At 41.4% G+C, this 9,212-nt stretch overlaps 1 protein-coding gene across 1 annotated transcript; it reads left to right on the top strand.

Annotated features, from left to right (window-relative positions):
* Positions 1–388: 388 nt before the first annotated feature.
* lfng (LFNG O-fucosylpeptide 3-beta-N-acetylglucosaminyltransferase) lies at positions 389–8,618 on the top strand. Its single transcript, XM_062990395.1, has 8 exons — positions 389–884; positions 5,937–5,985; positions 6,228–6,330; positions 6,435–6,588; positions 6,682–6,767; positions 6,867–7,032; positions 7,933–8,018; positions 8,129–8,618. The coding sequence occupies exons 1-8, from the start codon at positions 480–482 to the stop codon at positions 8,190–8,192; spliced, it is 1,113 nt and encodes a 370-aa protein (XP_062846465.1). The 5' UTR covers positions 389–479; the 3' UTR covers positions 8,193–8,618.
* The last annotated feature ends 594 nt before the right edge of the window (positions 8,619–9,212 follow it).

Below are 9,212 nucleotides of genomic sequence, written 5' to 3'. Positions count from 1 at the left end.
TGCATGCTAGATCTTACACAGTTTACATTGTTACTGTTTCAACCAGCCCTGCTCTCCCCTGTATTTCATGAATTATGGAACTCGCCACGACCTTTTAAAATTTGTTGGTGACCTAAAAGTTTTTATATGTTAAGAAATAAGCTGCGTTTCTCAGCCTGTACTCGACACAAACTCTCACTACATGAAAATTTTACACGGTTATTCGGCGCGGGTTGCTTTTATAGTTTCCTACACCAGGAGGAGGCGGGTCCTTTTTAAGACTCCTCCCACTGAAAGCGTCTTCCCGCTGAATAACAGCCGTTTAGGACAGCCCATGTGGGCGTGGTTTCCACGAGCTTATAAAAGAATGTTCTTGCTCCTGCGAGGGGCTTTTCCAACGTCTTGATGGGAGCGTAGTGGGTGTTAGGTTTAGTCTTTATCTTAAAGTGTTATGCATTACTTATTGTGCAGGGTTTAGCTTCGTTCTATATATTGCCAGAATGTGGAAAAGTTTAAGCAGGAAAACGGTGCTTTCTGTAGCGGGAGCGACAGTCACCTGTGTGGCGCTGCTGGTGGTGTTGACCCAGCAGCGGAGTACGGATGAGGATGTAGGGATGCGCTCCCTTCGGAGCGTGGAGGAGGCAGAGATGGATGCAGAGGCACAAACAGATCAAGCAGCACAGAACGGAGAAAAGAAGGGATTCAGCGCCTATTTTTCCAAACTGACTCGGAGCAGGAGAGAAGCAGAGAAACCTAGCGCGGCTGGTACTGCCACCCCGAATTCTCTGCCAGCTGAAGAACTGAGCGCTGATGATCTTTTCATAGCTGTAAAAACCACCAAAAAGTTCCACCAGTCCCGACTAGATCTGCTTCTGAACACATGGATTTCAAGAAACATGCAACAGGTAAGCCTTGTCTGAATTATTTATTTTAAACATATTTATACAATCCTACAAAATGAGTCAAAGTACCCTATTGGCTGCCCTTCACATGGGAAAATGTGCTCCTGAAGCAGAGAAAGTGTGATGTGTGTGCCCTCAAGAGCAATGCATTATAGTGATGTGCCCTTTGGAGCAAGACAATTCAATAATTTGTCCTTCCAATAAAAAAAAGGGTGTCGTTGTAAAGTGTATTTTATGTAAAGTGTATTTTATTACTTGACATTGTCACAAAAGGTGCTCCTTCCAGTAGATAAAATTGGATGTAGTGCTATATAGGGTTCCTACAGGTGATAAAACATGATGAAGTGAGCAGTTAGGTGCTTCTCTAATTGGAAGATGCCCCTCCAGTAGACAAAAAGTGATGCAGTGCTGTAAAGGGTGTCCCTATATGGATGTCCCTTCAGTAGACAAAATGTAATGTAGTGCCCTCAAAAAAGTATAAACTTGACGTTTCCTACAGGTGCCTTTTTGATATAATAAACTAATGAAGTGCCCTCTTATATGCCATTACAAATGAGAAAATATTATACGGTAACCTTACAATAGAGAGAGAGAAAAATAACCCACTTAAGAAGGCATGATGCATTGCAATACCATCTCAAGTCACTGGTATGGTATGAGAAATGGTCAGGTTGCCATATCTGTCAGATTTATGTGTTAGTTTTATGATGTGGAGAAATCAAATCTTGCTACCAAAATTGAATGTTCCACTCAGCATGTGCTCTCCCACTCAGCAATCTCGAAGCTGTGCTAAGGTGCCATAAAGACAACAATTTGGAATCAGTTTTCCCTAATCTGACTATGAGTTGACCCCAATAAAATGCCACTGAGATTTACATAAACAGCCAAAAGAAGAATTCTGTTATTTAATAGTTTCCTCTGTGTTGAACTTCAGAGGTGTTTGTGAAATAAATATTTTACAGGTGTAGTTCCTTGTGTAATCTATTGTATCATACATAAAATAGTTGCTGGTGGGGCACCAAGTTGTGTAGTAGATATATTTTCTTATTTTTTTCCCATGCTCTTTAAACACATTTAGTTTTTTTTACCTTTTATTTAGTGTGCATATACATTAATATATGTATTTTATTCAAATGCTTCATCCATCTCATGGCCTTATACACTTACCCAATTACTTACTTAATTTTTGTGAGTCAGGAGGAAACTGGGGTACCCACCAAACAAGTAGTAAAAATCCAAAAAATTCCTTTTGTTACTAATATATCATAATTTTGAGATGTGAAGCCTACTTTCTTTAGCAACTAGAAGCACATGCTTTTACATATGTCTTCAGTTCTTAATTATGTTTTGCCTTAATAAGAACAGAAAAAAATACAGCTTGGGATCCCTTGGTCTACCACTGCTCTCTGTCCACATCCTCCAATCCAATTGTTTGTCCCTGTCTTTGTGAATGCACCTAAAGGATGCACCTTGAGCTGTGGCCTCATTCCTGTCCCCTTTTCCAAGGCCAACAAAGCGTCTTTCTAAAGCCCAAAGAAAAGCTTTGCCAGCCCTTTGCCGCTTGCTCTCCATGGAAACCTGGGAGTTGAGGCAGTGGCTGGGTCAATCAGTGGGAAAAACAGGAGGTTTGCTTCACCAAAGCGATGCTGAGTGGAATGGGAGGGGATGGTACACAAAGGAGCAGCATCTATAGGAAAGTTTTAGGGCTCTGAATTGCATGCTGAGTGTGACACCATGAAAATGTAGTCCTGAGAAGTAGGCCTCTTTGATGCCAGCAACAAAGGCAGCACCACCGCAGTGGCAGGACCAAAAGAGGTGCAGTCAAAGTGATTTTATCCATCACCTAAAGTAGTCACATATACTTTAGCACAGGTCTGTTTAATTGACCTAGGGTTTTGAAAAAAAAAAAGATGTTCTTTAGTGTTTTGTAAGGTTTGTACCCCAGGTCCCTGCATTTGAATATCTGTGACAAGGCAATCTCTTTTCCTACTAAGCACAAAGGACACGGTTTCTCAGTTTACAGAAGCATCAGTGTACAAACTGATTATCTTCTTGGCTAGGCAAGCTTTCTTTTGTGCACACAAAAGTTCCCGTCCTGCTCAGTCAGATATGTTTTCATGCATCCATGTCCAGAATCTCCTCTTGCTTATCCAGCATATGTTCTCAGCTCATTATGTTTTGAAAAGTGCTCTTTAAAGTAAGCATTCATTCCCATTGTTTCTCTTCTATACAGTGGTTGATGCAAGTTAAGTTGGTGGTAGAGAGGGTTAACAGAAGGTCCTAAATGTGGACAGCTGCTGGAGACTACTGCGGTCATGAAAGACCAAAACAAGCCACAATACAAGTGGGGGTTTCTAGAGAATGGGGGCCAGGTGGCCAGGCTGCAGAGAACAATAGATCAAGCTCTAAAGCCAGCTATATGAATCCACACATTCCCATTGTGTCCGGACCGAGGTCATTTAATTTTCGGCCTGAGCATTTTAAATCCCTGTAATTGTTACTGCTTAGGATTTGCGCAAGGTCTTCTTCAGCCACAATGGCACCAAACAAGTGTTTGTATTGTTTAGAGCTCAGCCTGGGAACTATGTGGCATATGTCACGGAAGGGTATCAGCTTAACCACCATGATAAATACAGTTATGTGGGCCTATGATTGTCCTCTAAAACATGTCTAGCTTCAATGAGCCATCTCTGACTGTGCAGTGTCATGCATAGTGCTCTCTTCTACATGTGAGAAACCGCTCTGCAATGCTGTTTACATATAAATAAAGCAAGTAGATTCAGTCAGGGCTTGCTGTTGGTACTGGGAACCAGCCGTTTTCACAGATAAGATCCCCTTTACAGCTATCCTTACTGTATCGCAGATCAGATTTTAGAAACCAGACCTTATTATTAGTGTTTTTTTCTTTTCTTTTCAAAGACAGAATGTAAGCTTTTATCCGTTTGTCCATTAGGTGTCATTTAAAACCCTGTCAATTTCAGATAACAATGAGGTACATAAAACGTGTACATGGTGTTAGACATGCCTGTTAATGTGTCTAGCATTATTGTATAGAGTCTGGTCCTCTCCTGACTCAGCTGCCTGTTTCCGGTGATTCTTTAAGTTTCCCCTCTAGAACAATGCAGTTTTCCCTGCAAGTGAACTATACAACAATGAGTAAAAAGAACTGCCTGTATGGTGCAATCTGGTGCCCTGGACCCAAAATTATGCTTCCTTTATTTAACACAAATACTGCCAAGACCACACAGTATTATTATTATTATTCTGTTTATCTTTTATGTTCTGTTCTATATGGATAAGGGAAAACTCCTAGTCTGTGGTTTGCATTGACACAGACAGGAAAGCTTATGTGGGTGGCTAATGGAGGGAGGGGTGCCTATTTGTTTCCTTCCTGGGGAGCTGGAGACAGCCAGTCAGACTCCATACTCACTGTACCCTATGCCAGGTCCTGAGATATTGAGGGCCTCTTTGGCCCTTGGTCGAGAATACTCATACAAACTTACAAAAGCTGAAAAAAAATAATGTGTAAAATTATATTTCACAGCCAAGATTTGGCAGCAATGACCAAGATTAAAAGCATTCATAAATCGCCGCTTGGTGTCTGGCATTCAGCTTTTGATAATTGGACAGTTCAGTTTAGAAGCAGAGAACAAAGAGCTTGCTATGGGAAAGCACATATTTTAACCACTGCAGCTGTATGCAAATTAAGGCAAACACATTTCTAGCCTCCGCAGCATCTCCAGCAAGGCTTGTATTCATCTTGAAAACACTTCACATTATTGAATAAAAGCAGGCCAGAGAATGATAGCAAAGGAAGAGCGCGGGTGTTGATGGAAGTGAATTGAGAGTAAATGGCCACACACACGCATACAAAGACACAGGCTCACACATACTAATAGCTTTTTTTTCTATTCTCTGGGCTGTCTGTTAGTCGCCAGAGATGCCAGCTGCCTGTGTGATTAGACTGGCCTTTCAGTGAAACAGGGAGCAAACAGCAGTGCCCTCAGATCCTTCAGCAGACTGCCTTCACTGTGCAAACACAGGCAGCAGGCACTGGACTAATGCACCCCGCGCTAAACATCTGCTCAGAGTTTGTTCGGCAAACAAAACACACTGACAGGGCTCAAGGTTAAAGAAAAAAAAACAATTCAGGGCTAAAAGTGTGACAAAAAATATACCTTCTGGCATGATTTAAATATGCTCGTGACTTTACACAAAGCCTAAGCAACACAGGACCTAATCAGACCTGACTGTGTATGGGAGTGTTTAGTACACCATGGCCAGAGTGGCTTGTCCTGACACGTGGCTGTGAAAAAGCGGCAGGTGGCAGGTGCTGTCTCACCTGGGCCGCAGGGTAAACAGGTTAACGGCAGCACAAGGCCGGTGCTCTTTCATCCTGTCAAGAGGAGTGTGGCCATGAGGCGCCTTTTGAGCAAGGCCTGCTGCTCCCGAGCACCTGCTCTTTCTTATCCACCACAAAGAGGGTCTAATCCAGCCCTTCTCCTCCCACCATTCTTCTAGAAACAAAGCACTTAGACTACACCTAATACAAAGTGCTCTGTGGCATCATATATTGTTTTTTTTTTTTTTTTGGTTGTCTTGGATTAATTGTGGATTAATCGCACATATCCATAGTATCAGCAGTTCAAGTCATTTACATGTGTAAAGTGGAGGGAGGGGGGGTTCAGGACTGATAATAGGAGAACAGTGGAGGGGGGGTAAATGGAGACTGTGGTATTTGTGTGTGTGCGTTGTGATGTGACGTGTGACATGCAAATGAGGGAAGGGGGTATCAAAGGGGCAGCCTGCTCCCCTCTTTGTGCTATGTCTGGGATGCTTCAGGGTTCTGGAGCAGTTGCCATGGCAAGCTTAAAAAGCAGCAACAAGGCCTCTTTTATTACTGGAATAGAGCTTGGCTGGTTTAATCGAGGTTTGCACAGTGTAAACCAAAGACAGTGGCTTCCAATCAGTCGGGATAAGATAAATAGGATTCAATACATTTAGAGCAGTTATTACCTGAGGCGAACTGACCGGTCTTGTTCTTTCTTTCTGCAGACGTACATCTTCACAGACGGGGAGGATGAGGAACTGAAGAAAAAAATGGGTACGTTCAAAGTCTTATGAATTTTATAGGCCTAGTGATGCACAGGCATTCAGGTTTGAAATGGAATAGATTAAAATCAGGCGTTTAATCGCCATAAACATTTTGTATCTAGAGTTATATGGGTGTTGAACACTTACTTCTTTAAGTAATATGCATTAATCCAGAAATACACCTTAAAGGGATGTTTCTTACAAGAAATATGGCATGTAAACTGACCGGGTCTTGTCCACTTTTCCATGCAGAAAACCACGCCATCAACACTAACTGCTCCGCCGCTCATAGTCGTCAGGCTCTGTCCTGCAAGATGGCTGTGGAATATGACAAGTTTATTGAGTCAGGCAAAAAGTAAGTTTCGATTTAGAACATAATTCAAACATAAATGCACATCAATGCAGCAAGCATTGAATCCCTGTAAATGTACATGCTTTAAAGATGATCATCTTCTTTAGGTGGTTCTGCCATGTGGACGATGACAACTATGTGAATGTCAAGACACTTGTCACACTGCTCTCACAGTACCCTCACACTCAGGACTTGTACATTGGCAAACCCAGCCTGGATCGGCCAATAGAGGCCACCGAAAGACTTGGTGACAATAAGATGGTAGGTAGCTTAGGAGATTTCATGATAAAGATCCGTAATTGATTTTGTTAATATGCTTAGCACAGAATTCTCTAACTGGTCCTTTTCTTACAGCGACCTGTGAATTTCTGGTTTGCCACCGGAGGAGCAGGTTTCTGCGTGAGCCGTGGTCTGGCCCTTAAGATGAGCCCATGGGCAAGGTATGACCCAGTGTTTTTAATTTTGCATTAATCTACACAGAGCTTTTTTTTTTAATTAAACAACATAAACTTAACATTCTGTTTCTGTCTCTTTGCTAGTGGTGGTCACTTCATGAACACGGCTGAAAAGATCCGTCTCCCTGATGACTGCACCATTGGGTACATCATTGAGTCAGTTTTGGGGGTTCCTCTAACACGAAGCAATCTGTTCCACTCCCATTTGGAGAACCTCCAACAGGTTTCCAAATCAGAAGTACAAAAACAGGTATGTTTCTGAGGTTGCTACTTTAATAAAAGCTGGATGGCAAATTTAGGCTTTACTCATGCTAGGTTTTAGTGAGCAAGTTTGGTTTTGTTGTTTTTACCTTTAAATATATATATATTTTTTTAAATGAATTTCAACACTGAAGATCCAAAATTTAGAAGGAACTAACTTAAATAAGGTGGCACAGTGGGTAGCATAGAAAGGGCCTGGGTTCAGTTCTCCGGTCGGACAGCCAGGGTCCTTTCTGTGTGGAGTTTGCATGTTTTCCCTGTGTTCAAATGGCTGTCCTCCGGGTCCAAAGTCTAAAGACATGCAGTCAGACCAGTTGGAGCTACTAACATTGCCCTAAATATGAGAGTCTCTGCCCTGTGATGGGCTGGCGACCCATACAGGGTGTTTTCTGCCTTTTGCCCAATAAATCAGGCCCACCGTGACCCTGACCAGGACAATAAATAAATGAATGTCTTAAATGGCTAACTGTTTTTAGTCAGTCAGGATTTAAAGGTGTAACTATCATTTACTTGTTTGCCCTTTGAATGGGGGTGAATTAGCATAGTATGCCAACAACTAACTAAGATGTAAAACCTAATGCTGTAAAACCTAGGTAAATTGCCAGCAGAATATCATTGTACAACACTTTGACACATGTGGGACTTGATTTACCTGGCCAAATTAATTTTAGAAAGGCAACGCATTTGAAAAGCCGCCAAAGCCGAATGTAACATTGCTTAAATGCTAGCTGCACATAAGCAGACCATTTCACTCTTCAGTTTCTCATTATAAAATGTGGCCACATCACTTTCATAAGTCAATGTAGGTAGCAAGGTGTAGCTTAAGGCAAAGTATATTTTTCTGTATTTACATGGAACAGTAGAATCATTTTATCTGCTTATATTTCAGATCACATTAAGTTACGGAATGTTTGAGAACAAGAGGAATATCATCAACATGAAAGGAGCTTTCTCAGTTGATGAGGACCCTTCCAGGTAACAATCATTTAAATACTACAGATAACAGTACAAAATACCAAGCTTTTAATAAGGCTATATGATTTACATTGTTGTTAAATAGATCTCTCTTTGTGTCTCCTTTGCAGGTTTAAGTCTGTGCACTGTCTGCTCTATCCGGACACGCAGTGGTGTCCTCAGGTTACCTACTAAGGCGACCAGCTCCTCCCTTGTATCCTCGTCCTGATTGTGCCTCGGTATCTGAAAGGCACTAGGGACCAGTGTGGTATTGGCCCATGTGGCTGCCGTGTTTTTCACTGTGTGCAACGTGGCCTCTCGTGGTTTTAACTGGGCTGCTGTGCGGCCAGACTTCGGACATTTCCTTCCTTTCTGATGTGAAAGCTTCCTGACTTAGGTCCCTTGAAGTGGGGCCCAGGACCTTTCAGGAAAAGGCTTTCAGCATCAAGCTTCACAGGCAATCAGCTGCGCTTACGTCCTACATGTTGCTTGTATCCCATTTGCAATTCTCATAGAATGTGTTTATAATCTGTCCAAGCCTTTCTTGCCAGCTTTACTTGCTTAGTTTAAGATATCGCTTTTTAATTTTCCAAATTCAAGATCCTTCCTTTCAGGTTTGATGTAACAAGCTTGAATGAAGGATTTATTTATATATGGGTGCTTTATTCCTTTTTAAATGTATAAAAGACTCCGGAAAATAGAATTAGATGAAGGTTCATACCATTGTAAATTTCAGTTTCGGTTTCAGTGTTATAGTATAGTATTGCATTTGTATTTGATAATGTTATAATTTATAATATAATTTGTGCTGGCAATAGGCAATTTCCAAATGTGCCTTGGGTTATTTTAATCTGAGGTATGTTAGGATAGAGCACTTTTCTCTTTCGCTGTTCTAAAAATGATTATGATAATGGGCCAAAAGCTGTGTAATGTAACATAAGCCAGACGATTTAGGAAATTTTTATATTTAATGCCATTATATGCTTTTAAACAATCTTGGCATGTAGTTTTATGAGATTTTGAGAAGTCGCGACTTTACTCTGAGATATATTTCATAGAACGTTGCACAGCTTTATTAAATGAACTGCTTATTGATTGCTCACCATTGCTTACTTGGCATGTCTGGCATTTCAGGATGTCTACCCTTTAAAACTCTTACAGGAGTAATGTTACATGCACGAGCAATAGCAGTGGGTTTCTTTTTTTAATGACCCA

This window comes from Trichomycterus rosablanca, chromosome 2 (assembly GCF_030014385.1).
Source record: "Trichomycterus rosablanca isolate fTriRos1 chromosome 2, fTriRos1.hap1, whole genome shotgun sequence".
Taxonomy (NCBI): Eukaryota; Metazoa; Chordata; class Actinopteri; order Siluriformes; family Trichomycteridae; genus Trichomycterus; species Trichomycterus rosablanca.
Note: the sequence above shows the minus strand (reverse complement) of the source record. Positions and strands in the feature narration are given on the sequence as shown.

Excerpts from the sequence above, each read along its gene's own strand:
- lfng (XM_062990395.1), top strand. The coding sequence starts at position 480 with ATGTGGAAAAGTTTAAGCAGGAAAACGGTGCTTTCTGTAGCGGGAGCG. Across the intron at positions 885-5,936 it reads TTTCAAGAAACATGCAACAG|ACGTACATCTTCACAGACGG; the intron begins GTAAGCCTTGTC and ends TTCTTTCTGCAG. Across the intron at positions 7,033-7,932 it reads AATCAGAAGTACAAAAACAG|ATCACATTAAGTTACGGAAT; the intron begins GTATGTTTCTGA and ends CTTATATTTCAG.